Source organism: Lactuca saligna, chromosome 2 (assembly GCF_052625555.1).
Source record: "Lactuca saligna cultivar CGN05327 chromosome 2, ASM5262555v1, whole genome shotgun sequence".
In the NCBI taxonomy this organism is placed as follows: Eukaryota; Viridiplantae; Streptophyta; class Magnoliopsida; order Asterales; family Asteraceae; genus Lactuca; species Lactuca saligna.
Window position 1 is genome coordinate 149,664,047 of NC_136418.1, and position 24,546 is coordinate 149,688,592.

The 24,546-nt window shown below is 35.7% G+C and overlaps 2 protein-coding genes across 2 annotated transcripts; both read right to left on the reverse strand.

Annotated features, from left to right (window-relative positions):
* Positions 1-551: 551 nt before the first annotated feature.
* Positions 552-1,610, reverse strand: LOC145032041 (caffeoyl-CoA O-methyltransferase-like). The gene is made up of 2 exons (XM_078980709.1): positions 1,368-1,610; positions 552-1,265 (listed from the first exon to the last, which is right to left on the reverse strand). The coding sequence occupies exons 1-2, from the start codon at positions 1,529-1,531 to the stop codon at positions 695-697; spliced, it is 735 nt and encodes a 244-aa protein (XP_078836835.1). The 5' UTR covers positions 1,532-1,610; the 3' UTR covers positions 552-694.
* Positions 1,611-17,058: 15,448 nt separating this feature from the next.
* LOC145032042 (caffeoyl-CoA O-methyltransferase-like) lies at positions 17,059-18,152 on the reverse strand. Its single transcript, XM_078980711.1, has 2 exons — positions 17,901-18,152; positions 17,059-17,769 (listed from the first exon to the last, which is right to left on the reverse strand). Exons 1-2 carry the CDS (start codon positions 18,062-18,064, stop codon positions 17,199-17,201), a joined length of 735 nt encoding a protein of 244 aa, XP_078836837.1. The 5' UTR covers positions 18,065-18,152; the 3' UTR covers positions 17,059-17,198.
* Positions 18,153-24,546: the final 6,394 nt, after the last annotated feature.

Genomic DNA, 24,546 nt, shown 5'->3' on the forward strand with positions numbered 1-24,546 from the left:
AAAATGGAAAATTTTAATATAAATCAAGTGAATTTTAGAACTTAAAGGAACATGTCCTGATGATCCTCCTAGAGGACCCAACATTGATTCTCGAGTAACACTTTCCTTCCTCTTGTATCATACATTTGTCCTATCTTCATCAGCCACACAACGTGAACCAGTCTATCAATTGCAGCCTTAAGTCTGGTTCATAGCAATCAGATTAACCTCAATCCCCCCGAGGTTAGTCGGAATCAAAGATGTTGCAGCCATATGTGTAAAAAATACTAGCTTTTAATTTATCATGTTTGTAAGTATGTCAAAAGTGCAAGGAGTGTTTAAATTGATAAAATAAAATCATTACTTTTTTTTTAATAAAAAAATCTAGAAATTTTCATCATGTTTAAAGGCCCGCTAACTCCATTTAAAAGTAAAAAATAAAATAGCTTTTACGTGATGAACTTTTGTTGTCTACAGATGCATAACATATACTGAATATGACATAGAAATATACAGTAGCATTTAGATTATGCAATTAAAATGGTTTTCTGAAAACATGATTATATATGCAGTTAAAAACAACAATGCAAATTGTCGCATTACAATAAGCAAGTAAATCAGTAAACCATATGATTCATTTACAAGTTTTGACGTTATGAAACATAATTAAAAAGTATATTTAATATTTCGGATGATCTGTGATGTTGATGTGTGATTAGCTTATTCGGCGACATAGAGTGATTCCGTCACCCACTGGAAGCTGACAGATCTCTACTCTTGGATCAGCAGCGAGGGCTTTGTTGAGCTCTAACACGAAGTCTCTGTAATATCTAACATACTTCCGAAGTGGGGCATCTGCGGGTGCCACCAAAGACCCATTCCAAAGGGTGTTATCGTAGCCAATCACTCCCCCAATTTTAACAAGATCGATTAACCTTTTGTGGTAATTAAGATAGTTGTCTTTATCCGCATCCACGAAAATAAAATCGAATGATCCATGGAATTTTACATCTCCTACCATCTGGTCAAGAAGAGGAAGCGCAGGGCCTTCTCTAAAGTCAATCTTGTGAGCAACACCGGCTTTCTCAATAATCGGAAGGCCAATTTCGTAATTTTCACGATTTATATCCAAGGCCAATATCTTCCCATCTTCTGGTAGAGCAAGGGCAGTAGAAAGAAGAGAATAACCGGTGTAAACACCAATCTCCATTGTGTTCTTAGCATTTATGAGCTTGAGAAGTAAGTTCAAGAACTGTCCTTCATCAGCAGACGTAGTCATGAGGTTCCTGCATTTATATTACAAGTTAAAGGAATCAGATATGCTTTTAGGGCTATGATTATATATGTTGTAACATTATGAAATGCATGCACTTAATTATATGACTTACCAAGGATGTTTAGCAGTGACCTCACGTAGCTCTTTCATGGATTCTGGCTCTCTCGGGTAAACACTGGTTTCAAGAATGTATTGGTAGAGTGCATCGCTTTGAAGGAGACTCTTGTGGCCAACTTCTTGGTGTTTTGCAGGCTGAGTTTCTCCGGTGGCGGCCATTGTGGGGAATCTCTGGTGTTGGAGTATGAAATAGAGTGTGATTAATGGTAGGTTGAAATGTATTTGAAATGGAAGAAAAGGGTGGATGGGAATATATAGGGAGTGGACTGGGCATGGCGTATCGGAAGGTGGAGGGGTGGTGCCGGTGTAGTCTTGTTGGTAGGGTTGGTGAATGCTGAGACTTGAGCATCCGTTGCCGATGTGGACTTGGCCAACCATAATGGAAACCAAGAGTTGGTAAAACCAATTGCTTTATTATTTTATAATTTTAATAAATGTTGGTTCAGATTATTTTAACTATTGTCGACCCTTTTTTATTTTCTTTTCAGAAAATAGTTTCCCTATTATTTCCCGTAGTTGTAAAAGCATGCAAATCTTGAAAGTTTGACCATCTCAACTCAATGATTGGGATCGGGGTGTTCAACTCAAACAATGATTGGGATTGGGGTGGATTTGAAGTTGCTTTTGTTTGTATTTCAATTAATTATATTTTATGGTTTGTTTATTAGTATTGAACTGGATTATTTACTTGAATACGTTAAATCGGTCATCAATCACACATGGTGACGTCGGAGCATTGGAGTAGCAAGCGGTGAAAACTTCACCGCCAGCGATGGTGGTCGTGACCGATGTAGGTGGTGGAGAAGGGGGACAGAACTGGGAACGAGAAAGGGAAATGGAACCCTAATTCAATTGTCTTTTAAAGTTTGTGTGTTGTAACGATTAACACAGTTTTTTTTTTTTTTGAACAACTAACCAATATAACTTTTGTCCACGACTAAACTTGAACCTCAACCCTTCGGGGGAGGAACACCTCTTCTACACTTTGATATCGCTAGGCCAATTAAACATCTTTTGGTGATTAACACGATATATATACATAAATATAAAAATATCGGTTATTAAAAGAATAAAATCAAAAAGAGTTGGCTTGTATCCTTTTCACTAGAACGAGCATCTCTTCGTATTTTACAAGGGATGACATAATTTTATGACGGTCAATTATGTCCATTGAAAATCATAAATATTTGATAACAATTGCATACTGTTTACGCCCATCTTTTTGGTATGTCATAATGTTAATGAACGTCATAATTTGTATGTTATTAAATCATTTTTTCCACTAGTGTTATTAGATTTATGATTAAATTTCGAAAATCAATTATGTCGGTAAGATATTAGAAACTCTTACCAAAAAAATTCCAACAATCATTGGGCCTTTGACATAGCAGTAAGGAGAGACACTTTCAAATTAGAGGTCATGATTCAAGTCTCATTAAGATATATAGATGGTTTTAAAAAAGTAGGTTAGTTTGCCGGTTTAAAAAAAATCCGACAACGCGTAATGAAAAATGTGTATCATAGTACAAGCTGTGGGTAAATATTTGTGATAGATCCTTTTAACAAAATAGCAACATAAATTTTCATATTTAATTATGAGTAAATATTCCATACGGGTTCTTTTAACATTATAACAACATGAAATTTTGTAGGTAATTACCAGACACATTTTGGACAAAATTTACGTCACCTTTACAATAGAATACAGATGGATTACGGTTTTTAACTGTTTCCATAGACAATCACATACTACAAACAGATGTATTTACCAATATATGATTTACCAATATATGTTACATTTGGATGTTACCGTCAAAAATAATTAAAGTTTTTAGTCAGTAAAAATGTAGTTACAAAAAACAAAAATAAAATAAATTTTATATTTTATTTGATCAAACTTCAAAAGAATCAAATTAAGTACCCAAAACCAAAATGATAATAAATATAAATCAAACATTTTCCAATACAATATAAGTTCTAACAAATGTCTACACCACAAATACACTAAGCATAAGTTCATTAATTGTCTAAAACAACAAAGATAGATAACTAGAACGAGTTTGGTGGCCTCTCGGGAGGGTTACCAAAACATCCATTCATGTTTTTCATTCAATTTCACTTCCTCTTGCAATTTGATCTTGTACCTCATCGTGCTTCAATTTGTTCGATTTCAATTTGATTTTGTAACTCTTATGCCTTAAATGTTAAAACAAGCATATATAATTAGTAAAAGAAACTATATATTAATAATTCCTATGCATTATAGAAACATACATTAGTTTTATTTGATAATAAGAATGTATTTTACTTTTTACCGATATAGGGATTGTACTTATATTTTTATATATCAACAATAGCAATGTATTATCATTTTTATCGGTAATAGCAATATATATATATATATATATATATATATATATATATATATATATATATATATATATATATATATATATATATATTATTATCCATAATAGAAATGCACTTTATTTTTTCATAATAGAAATCAACTTTATTTTTTATCCGATAATCGCAATGCAGTATTACTTTTTTTACGTACAAAGTAACATTATACTTATTTTTTTAAACATAATAGCACCATAATTAATTGTTTTAACAATGATGTAACAAACTATTTACTTTTTACGGATATATGGATTGTACTTAGATTGTTTTATCAATAACATAAACATATTATCATTTTTTATTTGTAATAGAAATGTATATTATTATTATCCATAATAGCAATGTGCTTTATTTTTTCATAATAGTAACACACTTTATCTTTTATCTGATAATAACAATGCACTATTATTAATTTTACATACAAAATAACATCATACGTTATTGTTTAACATAATATAAGCATAATTATTTTTTTAACGATGATGTAAACAACCTACTTAACTAGTTGAAATGATAAATAAATAAATAAATAAACATCGTTATTACCTATATTAGCTACTCTACCAAAAAATATTCTTCAGAATACAAAATCTTGATGTGGTGATTACATTGCGTATTGAATGTCTTAAATGGATGTATTATTTTCCTATTGATCACAAAATACCATTAAACTTTATAAATGTAGAAGACTATCATTTTATACTTTTTAAGAAAAACATTCTCTCTCTCTCTCTCTCTCTCTATATATATATATATATATATATATATATATATATATATATATATATATATATATATAGGGTTAGGTTATTTTGTTTTTACTAACTATTGTGTGCTAGAATGCACAGATCTGGATCATCGGATGGAATATAATCAAATATTATGATTTGAGAGTCTATGGTAGTAGAATAGGATAGCATGTACCATATAATCACACAAATTTCAGCATAAGGGCATTTTAGTCAATTAACATATATTAAAAAAGGAAATTTTCGGATTTTTAGGGATGATTAATTCCTTTATTTTTTAAAAATCTGAATATTTTAAATTAATTCAAGTTTAAAAATCCGATTTTATTATGTCAGAATGATAAAATGTCAACCATAAACTAGTAAATGTATTTTTCGATTTTATTCTGGCAGAATGTCAAACATAAACTAGTAAATACATTCTCAAAGAATACACAAAATCGATTCTTGAACTAATAATATATCAAAAAATTACATTGTATGATTGTGATTCGTTGAAAAATAACAAAAATTCTAAAAGAATAAACAAGTATAATTCTTAAAAAATAACAACATTTTTAAAAAATGAGTGTGATCATTCTTTAATTCATTCTTCAACCCTTTCCCATCAGGTCTTCAAGCCATTCTTGAAGCCTTTTTTACCAGAAATTCATTGCCAAGTAATTTGTAGTGATAAACTTGTAAAACCTGCACATTAAACATACAAATAATTAACTACAATTCTATCAGAATACAACAAATAATATTCTTACAAAATAAACTATTCTGCAAGAATATTCTTTAAGAATTTGTATTATCAAGAATATACCCAACAAACAAAATAAGGAACTAACATCAACCTATTCTGACAGAATAAGGAACTAACATTATTCGGGTTCCATGTGTTTCTTCTCGATATGCTTAATGTATTTAACTGCAAATTCTGACATAATAAGGACCTAGCATCAACCTATTGTTATGAAAATGGCATCCAACCCAATCTAAATTGAGTTATGTAGTTCTGAAAAGAATAAGGAACAAAGTGAAGTAAAAACATTAATGATTTTTAGCTATTTTTTCATTGAGGCATTTTATCGAACACATAGACGCCATGATAGAATGTTGTTTCAAGAAATTACCTGTGATCGGATTAAGCATATCATGTAAGCTAGCACCAAGTTCCTTTGGCATGACTTCTAACAAGGGTATCAATGGACGAAATTGTGACCCATTGAAACATGTAGCTGCAAAGGAGACAGACACTATTAACCGCATATGTTAATGGTGGAAAAAAGAAAATTTTGATTAGTTGAAACACACACACACACACCTGAGTAGGCCAAAACTAAGATAATATCAACTATGCATTTTATCAAACACGTGGTGTGCTTCTTCAGTTTCTTCAAAAAAAATTAGTGATAGTCTTACCAATTCAGTTTCTTGAATTCAAGAAACAACCCCAAACAACCATGAGTTATATCCCATCCATTATCATAAATTTTTTCAGGAAAAACCAAACATCCAAATTTACATGGATTCAAATCAAAATAAGATGAAGAAGAAGATCACCTATTGGACATGGAAACAATAAAGAAGATCAAAAACTGCAAACTTTATGAAATTGAATGTCCCATTCGAATGAAACAGCAACTTCGATTCATCACGAATTAACTTTTTTTATCAATTAATTGAAAGAAACAATAAAGAACATCAAAAAATACATACCTAACGATTATAAACAAGACTTCAAAGTTCAAACGATAAATGCTTTATACAAAATCTCGGATAGATCCCGATGATAATGAAGGCCGATCAACAATTTGATGGTGGTGGAATAGCCACTTGCTGCGGATTTGGTCGACAATGAAGACCACCAAGCATAAAGAAGTTGGAACAATGGTGGTCGGCGGACTATGAGGTGGAGATTGCGACGATCCAAACGTACTGGCAGTGGTCGGAGGTGTTGGTGATGTACGTCTCTGGAAAAAATGGTGGTGTAGGGTTTTAATAGGTAAATAAAAATTAATCCCTTAAATAAAGGGATATCAGTTGTTAATTTTGGATATTCATTAATACATATATGTAATATTACTAATTTACCCTTATTTATTTAATTAATTAATTAATTATTTGCTAATTTCTTATTGGTGCATTTAGGCACATAATATTTGCTAAAAACATTTGAATATCTCTCTCTCTCTCTCTCTCTCTCTCTATATATATATATATATATATATATATATATATATATATATATATATATATATATATATATATATATATATATATATATATATATATATATATATATATATATATATAAACCTCATACTGTGAGTTAATGTATGTGTTTGTTTGAACTATTATTTAGGGTGAACTTAAAACAATGAACTCATGATAATTTAGTGATGCAATACATGGCTCTTGTAGTTATTATGTTGTATTATAAAATGAGTAGAGTTAAACAATAAAATTCTAAAAGAAAATGGTAGCTCACTCTAAGACGGTACAGTGTGTAACACCCGTGTTTTCTGGGCTAAGCATTAGTTCAATGATGTAATTAATAGTCAGGTCAACCATTATAACCTATTTTGAAGTAATAAAGATGAATTATTTGAGTATTATGTTAATTATGTGAATTTATGTGATTTATACTTATTTATAAAGATATAAAAAAATAAAGTGTTAGATAAATCAATATCTATATATAAAGTTGTAGTGGTCGAAACAAGGATTCTGGATATATAAAGAACGCTGAAATCCGAGTTATGACGAAGAAATTATGATTCGTCGAAGTTTCACGAAAAAACCGGTACGAAACAGCGTAAAGTAAATAGTGAATTTATAATAAAGGACTTTTTGGCGTTACCAATCTAAACGAAAGTTGTAGTATACGTTAAACCGAGAGTGTGCATACAAAAAACGTCCAAATCTGACATCGTATGAGGAAGTTGTGACTTTTCTAAGATTTGGCATAGAAGTGCACAACCCGAAATTTGAATTCTAGATCGATCAATTTTTGGCGAACGCAACCTAAATGGGAATTGAAGATATCATTAATAGGAGTTCAACGATAAAAAGACAGACGAAACCGGAGTCCGTATTTAGAAGTTATGAGTTTTACACGGTCGTTAAAAGTGTAATATTCTCCTACTGTTAAATTTAAAATCGGTCGAGAATTAACCGACGGAGTCTAAAAAAAGTTGTAGATTATGTCTCCACCTACACGTAGATATAATGAACGTTGAAAATGGAGGTCGTATGCAAAAGTTACAGGGTTTAGAAGTCGGCAGGGTGCTGTCGCGAAAGGGGTAACATGGTTGAATCAGTGTCATTCCTTTCTCCCCAAGTTTTGCCACCAGATGGTGACATGTGGCACCAAGTTGAGCCATATTTCACCCTATAAATAAAACCCCTTCCACCCTCATTTCTTCACACCTCCACCTTTCTCTTTTTCTCTCTAACTTCTCTCTAAACCTCCCACAACCCCCCCCCCCCCCCTAAAGCCCTAGGAAACTCCCATAGCGCTAGAAGAAAGCTCCAATGTGCCTGACGGCTTCGAGAAAAAGAGCTTTTCATCTCAGAAGTTCTGCTCCAGTGGAGCCACATTTTTAGCATAACCCGCTGTAAATGAGATACGCCTACTGTACTTTAAATATAGCTTATATTTAAATATAATATCGTTGTTATGAACCTATAAATAAGATTTATCATTGATTCAAAGTCATTATACTTATTGATCTACTTATGGGAATGATGTCTAGGCTGTGATTTAGTGAGGTGTTTAAAGTGGAATTTTCAAACAGTATACTTCGTATACCAAACGGACCCTACCTACGATATAATCCTACTTGGTTGTTCCTTACTTGATAGATCATGAAGTAGACTCTGAGTTAACGATGAATCTAGACTAATAATTAGTCGCAATAAATATTATACTAAAATCTAGTGGTAATAATACTAGGTTTCGTCGAAGGAAATCATATTATTAGGAAGCGAAGCGCTGCTCGAATTTCGAGTCGTCACTGTAGCAAGTGAGTACATAGTCACTTTCATCTTTCACATACATATGAAGTAGTTTATATTAATTACGTGTTATGTGTGCATATCATCTGTTTACTTGATATCTATGATGGATGAACATTTTTATATGAGTTTGTAAATGATTTAAACTATATATGTATTTTATATCTACAAAAAATGTTAGGGAAAAACATGGGTGGATTAAATAGACGATCTGCGATAAAAAGATGAGAGGCCTCGATGTTGACAGTGTTTCCAGTCATCTAGCAGAGTATAGATGACGACCACAAACTTTTCTAAATAGTCCAGTGGAACGCTAGCAAGCTCGCAACCTGTAGATGTTTGTGAACGATGTGTTCACCGGTGTACTCCATCCCCCTCATGGTTGCCTTTAGGACATTTATTGCTGAGGAACTCCCTTAGCAGTAGTATACATCCCCGATGATGATCCTTAGGCTAGGTCCCTTATGATAGGTGTTTAGGGACGTAAAGTGAGGATAACTGGAATGGGTAATTGGCTTATTGTTGGTTGATGAAATTAATAAACTTATTTATTGCTGATGATCCTATGTGCTGACCAGGCTCTCAAGCCTGACCCACTCAGTTTCTTGTATTACAGGTAGTGGCACAAGAGCGTAGTTGGATGAGTTGATGAGGGATTACGGATTAAAGGACAGTAGATATTAATAAATGTTGTAAGGCCTATGTTGTTCTGTTTGTGCTTTTGATATGTATCGATCATGACATACCGAGGTTTTAATATAATGAAATACATTTCTTCGGAAATGATTTGATAAATCTTTATCATATTTATCTTTTGGGAACAAATTCCGCAACACTTTTCTTTAAAATATTTCTCTGATTTTTAAACAGAGAAAATTGGTCTTTTCTGGCTGTGAAAATGGGGATGTCACTGTTGGTATCAGAGCCAGGTTTAAGCGAACTAGGATTTCGTAGGATTTCTATACTTAAACTTAGAATGCTAAGCGATGATTGTGAGATGAGTTTCTACTATATTTTAGACAAGAGCATTAGTTTATTTTAGGAAAGATGCCTAAAATGCTTTTATGTGCTATATGCTATTATTTTTTCGGATCTATGGTTTGTTGCCAACCGGATCTGGAAACCTTATGTGTTTAGGATTCTAAACGTACGACTACGATATTAGAACTAACATGTAAACATTTCGTAGAGATAAGGATGATTTAAACATCTATCCTAAATAAAGATCTAAATTCACCCTATTCAGTGTATAGATCAAGATGGCAATAACCCAAAGTGGAATCACAAACAGAAATAGGAGTCAATACCACAACCTCAAGTGATTGAGCAAGTACCTATTGTAACAGCCGCACCTGAGCCAATCACAATGGTCGGGGTACAAGCAATGATCCAGATGATGTTGGATCGTCAAATGGAGGAGACAAGGCGACTGCTACAGGATAGGGATGAACCTACGATGCTAGTTGAACAACCCGAATTGAACGATGGGCAGTCAGAAGGAGGGAACTACAGTGGGACTGTTCGTCAAGCCAACCCACCAATAGTTCGACGAATCAACCAAGATGACGGAGACAAAAGGAATGGATGCAAGTACAAAGATTTTCTAACTTGCAAGCTATCGACCTTCACTGGGAAGGAAGATCCGATCGGAGTTATGGATTGCATCTCGGAGATGGAGTTGGCCTTCATGACGTATGGTGCAGAGGCAAGTTACAAACCAAAGTTTCAGTACACCAGTTCAGGGGAGGTGCGGTTCATTAGTGGAACACCTTGGGGAAGACTTTGATCCCCAATGAGCCCTGTAACTAACGTGGGCAGATTTTTTGGTGCAATTCAAGCGCAAGTACTGCTCAGTCCAAAACCTGCTCGAGTTAGAGAACTAATTCCTAACTTTGAAAAAGGGGAGCATGTCCATTGATGAATACACCAACAACTTCACAAACAAGATGGAGTTTTCCTTACGCATTGTCCCCGAAGAGATGACGAAAATTAACAAGTACACAAAGGGACTTCCATGGGAGTATGCGGTGCCAGTACATCAGGCACCTACTCTAGAGGCAGTTATCTGGGTTGCCAAGTATGTGGAGGATATGATCAAGGGAAGAGCTGCCAATAAGGTCGAGGTTAATGAGAAGAGAAAATTCAAAGGGTCTGCAAGGCCCAATAATAAAATCAAGTCTGGTTCAAGGAAGTTTGGAGGAGGAGGAGCCGAAGCGAAGTGGTGCGACAACTGCAAGAAGAAACACTTTGGGAAATATGACAGAGAAGTTACTTGTTTTAAGTGTGGAAAGCCCGAACACTATGCCAACGAGTTCACATTCAATAAGAAGGTATGTTATAGGTGCAACGAGGAAAAGCACATCTCGAGGGACTGCCCGAAGAAAAAGAGGCAGCAAGACCCAATGTTCCACCAAAGATGAAGGAGAGAGCCTTCCAGATGACACTAGAAGCTGCGAAGAAGGCAGCAGATGTCGCTTTAGGTACCTTTCTTGTAAATGGATTACCTGCCAATATACTATTTGATTCAGGAGCGAACTACTTCTTCGTATCGCATGAATTTGGTGGGAAACTAGCATTGCGTGTACAAAAACTTGATAATGCCCTAGTTGTGGAAGTTGTCAGTGGCAAGTTCGTACCTATTAGTGATCATATTAAGAACATCGTCATCGAATTAAATGGAAATGAATTCCATGAAGAATTGTTACCCATAGAGTTGAAGGGTTTCGACATCATTGTGGGGATGGATTGGCTTAGCGCCAACGATGTCGAGATACTTTGCAAGAAGAAGATAGTAAGAGTAAACCCACCCGGAAAAAAGTCATTTATGGTGTACGGGGACAAACGCAGAATAAACTCTAGAATCATTTCCCTAATGAAGGCCAGAAAATGTTTGTCTAAAGGATGCACATCATACTTGGCATTCGTGATCGATGCTAAGAAGGAAAAGAAGGAAAAGCAAAGTATTCCAGTACTGTGGAATTATCCAGAAGTCTTTATCGAAGATCTTCCTGGATTACCACCTGATAGATAAGTAGAGTTCCGAATAGACTTATTACCAGGAACGACACCAATAGCAAAAGCACCGTACCGATTAGCACCAATGGAGATGAAGAAGCTTATGACGCAATTTCAGAAGTTATTGGACAACGGTTTCATTCGACCTAGTTCATCACCCAGGGGAGCTCCAGTGTTATTCGTGAAAAAGAAGGGCGGAATCATGAGAATGTGTATAGACTACTGAGAGCTGAGCAAGGCAACGGTGAAGAACAAGTATCCATTTCCAAGGATTGATGACCTATTCGATCAGCTACAAGGTTCGAGCTATTTCTCAAAGATCGATCTTAGGTCGGGATATCATCAGCTGAAGGTGAGAGAGCATGATATAAAGAAGACTACATTCAGAAATAGATGAAATTCTTGGTTATATCATTTGGACTAACCAATGCTCCAGCAGCGTTCATGAATTTGTTAAACAAGGTTTGTAAACCATTCCTCGATAAATCTATGATCGTGTTCATAGATGAAATTCTGATTTACTCAAAAATCTAGGAGGAGTATGGCAAGCATCTACGAGAAGTGTTGGAAGTGTTGAAGAGGGAGAAGCTATATGTAAGGTTCTCCGAATGCAATTTTTGGATCTGAGAAGTCCAATTATTGGGCCATGTGGTTAACCAAGAAGGGATAATGGTTGACCCAGCAAAGATCGAAGTTGTGATGAAGTGATAATGTCCTAAAAGTCCCGCGGAGATCCGAAGCTTTCTGGGATTAGTCGGATATTACCGAAGATTTATCCAAGGATTTTCTTCGATAGTTGCTCCATTGACAGCTTTGACCCACAAAGAAGCTACATATACATGGAGTGAGAAGCACGAAGACGCATTCGAGAAGCTAAAGAAGAAGCTATGTGAAGCACCAATTCTTTCTCTACCCGATGGAGTTGAAGGCTTCGCAGTGTATAGCGATGTGTCGGGATTCGGGTTGTGTTGTGTTCTAACTCAAAGAGAAAATGTGATAGCATACGCATCTCGACAATTGAAAGAGCACGAAAAGAACTACCCTACTCACGATCTGGAGTTGGCAGTGGTAGTATTTGCCCTAAAGATATGGAGGCATTACCTTTATGGCACAAAGTGAAAACTTTTCACTGATCATAAGAGTCTCTAGTATCTCTTTAATTAGAAGGAATTCAACATGAGACGAAGTTGGCTAGAGTTACTCAAGGACTACGACTGTGACATACTTTACCACCCTGATAAACCAAATGTGTTAGTTGATGCTCTGAGTTGAAAAGCAACCTTAAAAGAAAAGTACAAGAGCGTTAATAATATAAGTTGTCTCGACTATTGTGGAAAGTATCAACGAAGCTCAGGAAGAAGCTTCAAAGAAAAATGACCGAAAGGAAGAACGTTTAAGCAGAACTTTAGTGTTCGATACAAACAGTCAAGGATTAAAGGTATTCCAAGATAGGATTTAGGTACATAAGACAGGAGGAGTAAGAGATATTCTGGTGGAAGAAGCCCACAAGACTATGTAATCGATTCATCATGGCAGCACTAAAATGAATAGCGATCTAAAACCCTACTACTGGTGGCTGACAATGAAGTTCGATGTTGAAAAGTATGTGATCGAGTGTGTAACTTGTGCAAGAGTTAAGGCACAACATCAGAAACTGTATGGGAGTTTAGAACCTTTATTTGTACCCATGGGTAAATGGGAAGACAACACCATGGATTTTGTGACTACACTGTCCAGGACGAAGAATGTTCACGCGTGATTTGGGTGGTCATGGATCGTTTTACTAAGAGTGCACACTTCACACATGATAGCCACACAATTCAATGCTAATGTCAAAATTTTCAGATCCGACAATGCCAAAGAATTGCTTTTCACTAAATTGTTCCAAGCTAAAGTCATAATACATTAGTTTTCATGTGTTGAGAGGCCACAACAAAACTCTATTGTAGAACGAAAACACCAACACATACTGAATGTTGCAAGGGCACTGTATTTCCAGTCGAATATACCAATTGAATATAGATCAGAATGTGTCTTAATTGCTGTATATCTGATCAATAGAACTCCTTCCAAGTTGCTTCAATATCTTACACCTTATCAAAAACTTTATAATGCAGAACCACAATATAATCTACTTTCTACTTTTGGTTGCTTAGCCTTTGCTTCTACTTTAACAGCACACAGAAACAAGTTTAAACCACGTGCAAAATCTTGTGTCTTCATAGGTTACCCACCTGGCATGAAGGCATATAAGTTGCTTGACTTGTCCACAAGAGAAATTTTCATGTCAAGAGATGTTGTATTTCATGAAACTATTTTTCCATTCATAAATATAACTCATCCCTTTGTTGACGATCCTTTTTCCATGGTTGTATTACCAAAAGCTTTTGATTCAGATCATGAATCTTCATCTCAAATTTTACAACATGTTCCAAACCCCATTTCTATTCCTATGTCACCTAATTCCATTCCAATTTCTAATATTCCAAATATACCCTTACCCAATGATTCACATTTACCACAAGCACAACCTAACAGAACACAACAAGTTAGGACCAGACCATCATATTTACAGGATTATCATTGTAACCTCACAAAATTTCATACATGTTCTACAAATTCCAGTTCATCCTCTTGTAGATATCCTTTATCTGAGGTTATTTCTTATGATAATCTTAGTAAAAACTGCAAAGCTTACACCATTTCTATATCTGCTCTAGAAGAACCCAAAAACAATAATGAAGCTGTCAAATCTGTTGAATGGCAACATGCTATGAATGATGAGTTACAAGCTTTGGAATTGAATAATACTTGGGTTGTTGTTCCTCTTCCAAAATACATAAATCCATTGGGTTTTCGATGGGTGTATAAGATCAAAAGAAGAGACGATGGAACAATAGAACGATTTAAAGCATGCCTTGTTGCAAAAGGGTTCAATCAACAAGAAGGAGTTGATTTCTTAGACACTTATTCTCCTGTAGCCAAGCTTGTTACAGTGACACTTCTTCTTGCCTTGGCTGCTAAAAAAAACTGGCCACTTATCCAATTAGATGTGAACAATGCTTTTCTAAATGGAGATTTAGAAGAAGAGGTGTACATGCAATTACCTCAACTGTATTCTGGTAATTTTTCTTCTTCAAGACATCAACAAATGGTATGTAAACTCCAAAAATCTCTTTATGGATTAAGGCAGGCTTCTAGACAATGGTATTCTAAATTTTCTAGTTTTTTAAATACTTTGGGTTTTACACAATCAAAATTAGATTATTCTCTGTTTTTTAAAGGTGTTGGTTCATCATATGTTGCTTTGCTAGTCTATGTTGATGACATAGTTATCACAGGACCTTCAACATCTGAAATACAGTTGGTTAAAAAGGCTTTAAGTGCTCGTTTCAAATTAAAAGATTTGGGGAATTTGAGACATTTTTTAGGCCTTGAGATTGCTAGATCAAAAACTGGAATTTTTCTTTCACAAAGATAATATACTTTAAAGCTTCTTGGGGATATCGGACTTTAAAGCCAAATGGATCCCAAGTACAAATTATCAGGTTTTGAAGGAGATTTTTTACAAGATGAGTTCCAATACATAAGACTTATCGGTCGTTTGCTATATTTGACCATCACAAGGCCCGATATCACTTATGTTGTTCATCGTTTGAGTCAATATCTCAATAAACCCAGAACTCATGCATCATATGCATGCTGCAACACATCTTCTTAGATACTTAAAGTCTAATCTAGGACAGGGGTTGTTTCTTTCAGCAACCCTTCTCTTCAATTAAGAGACTTTAGTGATGCTGATTGGGTAGGATGCAAAGCCACCAGAAGATCTGTCATAGGATATTGTGTTTTTATTGGTGTTTCTCTTATTTCTTGGCGATCTAAGAAACTAAACATTGTAGCTAGATCATCCACATAAGCAGAATATAGAGCCATTGTTGTTGTCACTTGTGAACTTATGTGGTTAAGACACTTGTTGAATGATTTTGGTGTAAAGCAAACTGAACCAAATCTCATCTTCTGTCATAATGAATCTGCCATCCAATTAGCGTCTAATCCCACTTTTCATGAGAGAACTAAACATGTGGAGATTGATTGTCACTTCATTCGGGACAAAATCATTGATCAAACCATTAAACTTCTTCCAATAAATACTCATTTTCAGCTTGCAAACGTATTCACCAAATCGTTGCCACGTGCTAAACTATTGCCTTTAATGTCCAAGATGGCCATGAAAACAATTTTTTCACGGTCATCTTGAGGGGGGATATTAGGGGTATTAATGTAATATTACAATATAGTTTGTTAATTGTTGTTAGTTAGAAGTAATTAGCAACTAAATGAGTATGTTAGCATTAAGGACGAATTGTAAGTTTGTATATAATCATCTTTGTAATTAGTATTGATCTAATGAGAAATGTATTGTTTCTTTTTCTCATTTCGTTTCTCTTTCATACAAGTTCATAGGAATGCAGATGGATTTCAGCTTTTAACTCCTTCCGACGGACAATCATGGACTACGAACAAATGTCCTTACTGATATATGTCACCTTTGCATGTTTCCGCAGGAATTAGTTAAAGTTTAGATTAACCACAACACTCGATCCCTCTTAAACCTTCTCATTATCATTACCATTTACTCCTTTGACAACATTAGCATAGGAACCACTATGAATGCTTGTCGATTCCACTGTATGCATCAAATATGACATCATCACCTCATTAGGTTTTGTTTTCCGCTCACTTATGACCCTAGAAAATAGAGGAATAGATGCAAACAATTTGTGAAACCCAAGTGATGTGTCAAAAAATTCTTTATCCAAGTCATGCACCCCAGTCTAACGAACAAAACCAAATTGTTTGCATATATATCCTTGACATCTTTTTTGCAATAAACATGTCAAATGTCTTTCCAATCCTACCACACACCATTCATTTGTCATTGGATTCAACTGAAATGGGAAATTTTAATATAAATCAAGTGAATTTTAGAACTTAAAGGAACATGTCCTGATGATCGTCCTTGAGGACCCAACTTTGATTCTCGAGTAACACTTTCCTTTCTCGTGTATCGTACATTTGTCTTATCTTCATCAGCCACACAACGTGAACCAGTCTATCAATTGCAGCCTTTAGTCTAGTTCATAGACATCAGATTAACCTCCATCCCGCCGGGGAAGAAGTTAGTCGGAATCAAAGATGTTGCCGACATATAGGGATTTGTGTAAAAAATACTAGCTTTTTATCATATTTGTCACTATGTCAAAAGTGTAAAGAGTGTTTAAATTGATAAACTAAAATCATGACTTTTTTTAAAAAAATCTAGAAATTTTCATCATGTTTAAAGGCCCGCTAACTCCATTTAAAAATAAAAAATAAAAATAGCTTTTACGTGATGAACTTTTGTTGTCTACAGATGTATAACATATACTGAATATGACATAGAAATATACAATAACATTTAGATTATACAATTAAAATGTTTTTCTGAAAACATGATTATATATGCAATTAAAAACAACAATGCAAATTGTCGCATTACAATAAGGAAGTAATTCAGTAAACCATATGATTCATTTACAAATTTTGACGGTAAGAAACATAATTAAATATTGTCTATTTCCGTAGATCTTTGCATGATGTGTGATTAATTAGCTTATACGACGACAAAGAGTGATTCCATCACCCACAGGAAGCTGACAGATCTCTACTCTTGGATCAGCAGCGAGGGCTTTGTTGAGCTCTAACACGAAGTCTCTGTAATATCTAACATACTTCCGAAGTGGGGCATCTGCGGGTGCCACCAAAGACCCATTCCAAAGGGTGTTATCGTAGCCAATCACTCCCCCAATTTTAACAAGATCGATTAACCTTTTGTGGTAATTAAGATAGTTGTCTTTATCCGCATCCACGAAAATAAAATCGAATGATCCATGGAATTTTACATCTCCTACCATCTGGTCAAGAAGAGGAAGCGCAGGGCCTTCTCTAAAGTCAATCTTGTGAGCAACACCTGCTTTCTCAATGATCGGAAGGCCGATTTCGTAATTTTCACGGTTTATGTCCAAGGCCAATATCTTTCCATCTTCTGGTAGAGCAAGCGCAGTAGAAAGAAGGGAATAACCAGTGTAAACACCGATCTCCATCGTGTTCTTAGCATTTATGAGCTTAAGAAGTAAGTTCAAAAACTGTCCTTCGTCAGCAGATGTCGTCATAAGATTCCTGCATTTAGTAGTACAAGTAAAACAGATTAGACAACGAAAAGCACCCACAATGTTTTTATGGTAATCCTCTTACGTACTCATAATGTGTTGTAGCATTAGGAAATGCATGCACTTAATTATATGACTTACCAAGGATGTTTAGCAGTGACCTCACGTAGCTCTTTCATGGATTCTGGCTCTCTCGGGTAAACGCTGGTTTCAAGAATGTATTGGTAAAGTGCATCGCTTTGAAGGAGACTCTTGTGGCCAACTTCTTGGTGTTTTGCGGGCTGAGTTTCTCCGGTGACTGCCATTATGAGGAATCTCCGGTGTGTGAGTATGAAATGGTTAGTGATTATTATTTATTGGTGGGTTGAAGTGAAGTTGAAATGGAAGATGGAGCGTATGAGATTATATAGGGAGTGGGCATGGAGTATCGGAAGGTGGTGGAGTGGTGCGGTTGAGGTCTTGTTGGTGGGGTTGGTGAGACTTGAGCTTTCGTTGCTGATGTGGATGTCGCCAACCATTTTGGAAACCAAGAGTTGGTAAAACCCACTTGTTTTATTTTAATTTTATTTTTTGTAATAAAATAATTATATACCAGTTTAGCTGAATGGTTATATAAATATTGCCGTTCATCTTTTTTCCCCTACGCCATTTTCTTTTTTCTCTTGGAGATGGTGCATCAAAGTCTTTTTCATTGTGCATTAAAAGATAGATGAATAACATGAAGAGAGTGATTAATGTGGCGATGACGTAGATTAAAAACGAAGTAGAAGTATAATAGATACTCTAATTATGCAACCTATTTTTTCCTCAAACGTCTTTTAAAGTACTAGTTAATAATACAAATTTAGTTTGAATTCATATTTTTAGTATTTATTTTTTAACTTTTTACTAATATAAGTAATATAAGTACCATATAGACAATACTTTAGTTATGAATACCATATTGATGTCACTGTTTATAGGAAAATGACTTTTTTAATATACAAGTAGTTTCCGCATAATATATTTGGTCCATGCGTAGATGCATTGAAGACCTTTTTCTTATATAAAAGACTTTAGTGGTCATTTTTTTTTAATTTTGATTCAGATTATTTTGAACTACTACCCACCTTTTTTTTATTTCATTTTTAAGGGAAATAGTTCCCTATTATTTCCCTTAATTGACAAAAGCAAGCAAAACTCAAAGTTTGACCATCTCAACTCAAGCAATGATTGAAGTGGGATGAAGTTGTTTTTGTTTGTATTTCACTTAATTATACTTGGGGATTGTCAATCATCATATTAATCTGAATTGTTTAATGGAATAGTTAGGATTTAGTTATTTGCTTCAAATATTTAGATTTTTAGAACAAACTATACACTACAAAGAAAATGGTGGAATTTCGATGGCCAAATAATGTGTTGAAAATGTTTATCACCGTCAGAATTCTAACATATATAAATATATCTGATAGGTCCTTTAACAACTTACCGATAGAAAATTCCATGAGTAAGCAATTTCAACATAAACATTTATGTGACATTTTCGACAGAAACCAATGGATTTCAGTATTAACTGTTTCCAAAAAATTACCGACATATATTTTTACCAATGTATGTCACTTTCGAATCAGATGCTATCTAATTACTTTTGGGTGTTGGATAGGCATCGATGGGGACTTGATTTTTGCTAATGTATATGGGCCGCAAACCCCGGCTGATAAGAGAAGATTATGGGATGAATTGTTGAACATCAAAAGGAGTAAGGAAGGGATATGGATCATGTTTGGAGATTTTAACACTATTAGAAGACCGGATAAATGTTACAATTCCCAATTCTGCCCTTCTTCATCATTCAGTTTTAATCAATTTATTGGGGAAGCTGGTCTATGTGATCTCAGAATGGGTGGCCATCGTTTTACTTACTTCTGCCAATCTGAAGTTAAATTAAGTAAGCTCAATAGATACCTTGTAAGTCATCACCAGATTAATCCTTTCCCTTCAGTTTCTGTGGTTGCAGTCCCATGGGTATTCTCTGATCACTGTCCAGTAATTTTACAATCCCATGCACCCGACTTTGGGAAGGCCCCTTTCCGATTCTTTAACTCGTGGATGAGGAGAGATGGATGTGATTTGGTGGTAAGTATGGCATGGGCGGGGTCAGTCCAAACGTATATGGGGCCTGGGACGAAAAGAAAAAAAGGCCTCTCAAATACAAATATAATAAAGATTAAAAAAGTATCATTTATTCTTCGGTATAGACGTGTTCAATTAGCAATAACAAGTAAGTCAAATTGTTTATCTTTTGAGCTAATTTGAGTTTGAACCAACTATACATCCTAAAAATCATTTAGGTAATAATTGTTTTTTTATATATACAGTACATAGCCCATAAATTTTGGCCCCCCTGAGACGTGGGCCCTGGGCTGTTGCTCGGGTTGCCCATCGTCTGAACCGGCCCTGGGCATGGGAAAATTTCAAGGGATACAGGACCCCGGATAGATATCTTGCTGCAAACTAAGGTATCTTAAAAAGGAAATCAGGTCCTGGAGGCTAATGAATTCCCAAAGGAATCACAAGAGCTGATGAATGCAAAATCTAGGGTCCATGAGTTGGATCTGCCAGCTGAAGCTCGGCCCCCTAGTGATTATGAACTAGAAGATCGAAGAGCTAGTTTTAAAAAAAATAGTTGAATTGGAAAAGATGGCTTCCCTTGACCTAAAACAGAAGTCGAGAGTAAAGTGGGTGGTGGATGGGGACGAAAACACAAAATTTTTCCATGGATATGTTAATAACAAAAAAACAAAGGAATAACATATATGGCTTGATCATTAACGATTCTTGGAGTACGGATGCTAATGCACTTAAGATGGAAGTGTACAAGTTCTTTAAGCCTGAGTTTCACGAAAAATGGCCTAGCAGACCTAAACTTATCAGCCAAAAATTCAGGCATTTCGACTCGATTACTAGCACAAACTTAGAGACGACATTCACTATTGACAAGATAAAATGTGTTGCTTGGGCGGAAAACTTGATTATGGTTGTAACTCCTCTTTCATTACCCTTGTACCAAAGGTAAAAGACCCCCTCAAGCTTGGTGATTACCGGCCGATTAGTCTCATTCGATGCGTATACAAGATAATATCCAAACTACTAGCCTCTCAGCGTAAAGGAGTTATCGGCTATAACATTGGGGAAGTTCAGTCGGCATTCATTGAAGGGTGAAATATACTTAACGGGCCACTTGTCATCAATGAGTTATGCTCTAGGGCAAAGAAAATCAAGAAAATATCCTATTGTTCAAGTTTAACTTTGACAAAGTATTTGATTCTATTAATTAGGAATATCTTGGTTCCACTCTTGAACAAATAGGGTATGGGATGAAGTGGAGGGGATGGATAAAGGGGTGCTTAAACTCGGCTAGGGTATCCGTTCTTGTCAACGGTTTGGCTACTGACGAGTTCTCCATGGGAAGAGGTGTAAGACAAGTTGACCCGCTCTCACCCTATCTATTCATTATTGCAATGGGAGGTCTAAATGTGGCCATGACTTCGGCATGTGAGAAAGTTCTATTCTTCGGGATTAAGATACCAAATTGTGACCAAACAGTCTCACACTTGTTCTACGTGGATGTTGCCCTTTTCGTTGGGGAATGGTCCAAAGTAAATATAAAATTCTTGCTAGGATCCTTTGATGCTTCCATGTGGTATCTGGGCTTAAGTGTGGAAAGCCCGAACACTATACCAACGAGTGCACATTCAATAAGAAGGTATGTTATGGGTGCAACAAGGAAAAGCACATCTCGAGGGACTGCCCGAAGAAAAAGAAGCGTAAAAGACCCAACGTTCCATCAAAGATGAAGGTGAGAGCCTTCCAGATGACGCTAGAAGCTGCGAAGAAGGCAGCAGATGTCACTTCAGGTACCTTTCTTGTAAATGGATTACCTGCCAATATACTATTTGATTTGGAAGTGAACTACTTCTTTGTATCGCATAAATTTGGTGGGAAACTAGCATTGCCTCTAGAAAAACTTGATAATGCCCTAGTTGTAGAAGTTGTCAGTGGCAAGTTCGTACCTATTAGTGATCATATTAAGAACATCGTCATCGACTTAAATGGAAATGAATTCCACGAAGAACTATTACCCATAGAGTTGAAGGGTTTCAACATCATTGTGGGGATGGATTGGCTTAGCGCCAACGATGCCGAGATACTTTGCAAGAAGAATATAGTAAGAGTAAACCCACCCAGAAAACAATCATTTATGGTGTACGGGGACAAACGCAGAGTAACCTCTAGAATCATTTCCCTAATGAAGGCCAGAAAATGTTTGTCTAAAGGATTCACACCATACTTGGCATTCGTGATCGATGCTAAGAAGGAAAATAAGGAAAAGCAAAGTATGTCAGTAGTGTGGGATTATCCAGAAGTCTTTCTCGAAGATCTTCCAAGATTACCACCTGATAGACAAGTAGAGTTCCGAATAGACATGTTACCAGGAACTATACCAATAGCAAAAGCACCGTACCGATTAGCACCGATGGAGATGAATGAACTTATGACGCAACTTCAGGAGTTATTAGCCAACGGTTTCATTCGACCTAGTTCATCACCCTGGAGAGCTCCAGTGTTATTCGTGAAAAAGAAGGACGGAAGCATGAGAATGTGTATAGACTACCGAGAGCTGAGCAAGGCAACGGTGAACAACAAGTATCCATTACCAAGGATTGATGACCTATTCGATCAGCTGCAAGGTTCGAGCTATTTCTCAAAGATCTATCTTAGGTCGGGATATCATCAACTAAAGGTGAGAGAGCATGATATAAAGAAGACTACATTCAGAACAAGATATGGACACTACGAGTTCTTGGTTATATCATTTAGACTAACCAATGCTCCAGCAGTGTTCATGGATTTGATAAACAGGGTTTGTAAGCCATTCCTTGATAAATCCATAATCATGTTCATAGATGACATTCTGATTTACTCAAAAAGCTAGGAGGAGCATGGCAAGCATCTACGAGAAGTGTTGAAAGTGTTAAAGAGGGAGAAGCTATATGTAAGGTTCTCTTAATGCAATTTTTTGATCCGAGAAGTCCAATTATTGGGTCATGTGGTTAACCAAGAAGGGATAATGGTTGACCCAGCAAAGATCGAAGTTGTGATGAAGCAGGAATGACCAAAAAATCCTGTGGAGATCCGAAGCTTTCTGGGATTAGCCGGATATTACCGAAGATTTATCCAAGGCTTTTCTTCGATAGCTGCTCCATTGACAGCTTTGACCCACAAAGGAGCTACATATACATGGAGTGAGAAGCTAAAGAAGAAGATATATGAAGCATCGATTCTTTCTCTACCCGATGGAGTTGAAGACTTCGCATTATAGAGCAAAGTGTCAGGAATCGGGTTGGGTTGTGTTCTAACTCAAATAGAAAATGTGATAGCATACGTATCTCGACAATTGAAAGAGCATGATAAGAACTACCCCACTCATGATCTGGAGTTGGCAGTGGTAGTATTTTCCATAAAGATATAGAGACATTACCTTTATGGCACAAAGTGCAAACTTTTCACTAATCATAAGAGTCTCTAGTATCTCTTTAATTAGAAAGAATTCAACATGAGACAATGACACTGGCTAGAGTTAATCAAGGACTACAACTGTGAGATACTTTCCCACCCTGGTAAAGCAAATGTTGTAGTAGATGCTCTGAGTCGAAAAGTTAACCTTGAAAGAAAAAGGACAAGATCGTTAATAATAGAAGTTGTCTCGACTATTGTTGAAAGTATCAACAAAGCTTAAGAAGAAGCTTCAAAGAAAAATGACCGAAAGGAAGAACGTTTAGGCAAAACGTTAGTGTTCGGTACAAGCAGTTAATGATTGAAGGTATTCAATATAGGATATATGTACATAAGACAGGAAGAGTAAGAGATCTTCTGGTGGAAGAAGCCTACAAGACCATGTACTCGATTCATCCCGGCAGCACTAAAATGTATAACGATCTAAAACCCTACTACTGGTGGCTGACGATGAAGCTCGATGTTGCAAAGTATGTGGTCGAGTGTGTAACTTGTGCAAGAGTTAAGGCACAACATCAGAAACCGTATGGTAGTTCAGAACCTTTACCTGTACCCATGGGTAAATGGGAAGACATCACCATGGATTTTGTGACTAAACTGCCTAGGACGAAGAATGGTCACGCATGATTTGGGTGGTCGTTGATCGTTTTACTAAGAGTGCACACTTCACGCATGATAGCCACACAATTCAAAGCTAATGTCAAAATTTTCAGATCTAACAATGAATTGCTTTTCACTGAATTGTTCCAAGCTAAAGGCATAATACATCAGTTTTAATGTGTTGAGAGGCCACAACAGAACTCTATTGTAGAACGAAAACACCAACACGTACTGAATGTTGCAAGGCCACTATATTTCCAGTCGAATATACCAATTGAATATTGGTCAGAATGTGTCTTAACTGTTGTATATCTGATCAATAGAACTCCTTCCAAGTTGCTTCAATATCTTACACCTTATCAAAAACTTTATAATGCAGAACCACAGTATAATCTACTTCGTACTTTTACTTGCTTAGCCTTTGCTTCTACTTTAACAGCACACAAAAACAAGTTTGAACCACGTGCAAAATCTTGTGTCTTCATAGGTTACCCACCTGGCATGAAGGCATATAAGTTGCTTGACTTGTCAACAAGAGAAATTTTCATGTCAAGAGATGTTGTATTTCATGAAACTGTTTTTCCATTCATAAATATAACTCATCCCTTTGTTGACGATCCTTTTTCCA

Bases quoted from the DNA above. Each gene is read 5' to 3' on its own strand.
- LOC145032042 (XM_078980711.1), bottom strand. From the start codon at position 18,064: ATGGCAGTCACCGGAGAAACTCAGCCCGCAAAACACCAAGAAGTTGGC. The intron at 17,770-17,900 runs GTAAGTCATATA...TACTAAATGCAG, and splicing joins GTCACTGCTAAACATCCTTG to GAATCTTATGACGACATCTG.
- LOC145032041 (XM_078980709.1), bottom strand. From the start codon at position 1,531: ATGGCCGCCACCGGAGAAACTCAGCCTGCAAAACACCAAGAAGTTGGC. The intron at 1,266-1,367 runs GTAAGTCATATA...ATATAAATGCAG, and splicing joins GTCACTGCTAAACATCCTTG to GAACCTCATGACTACGTCTG.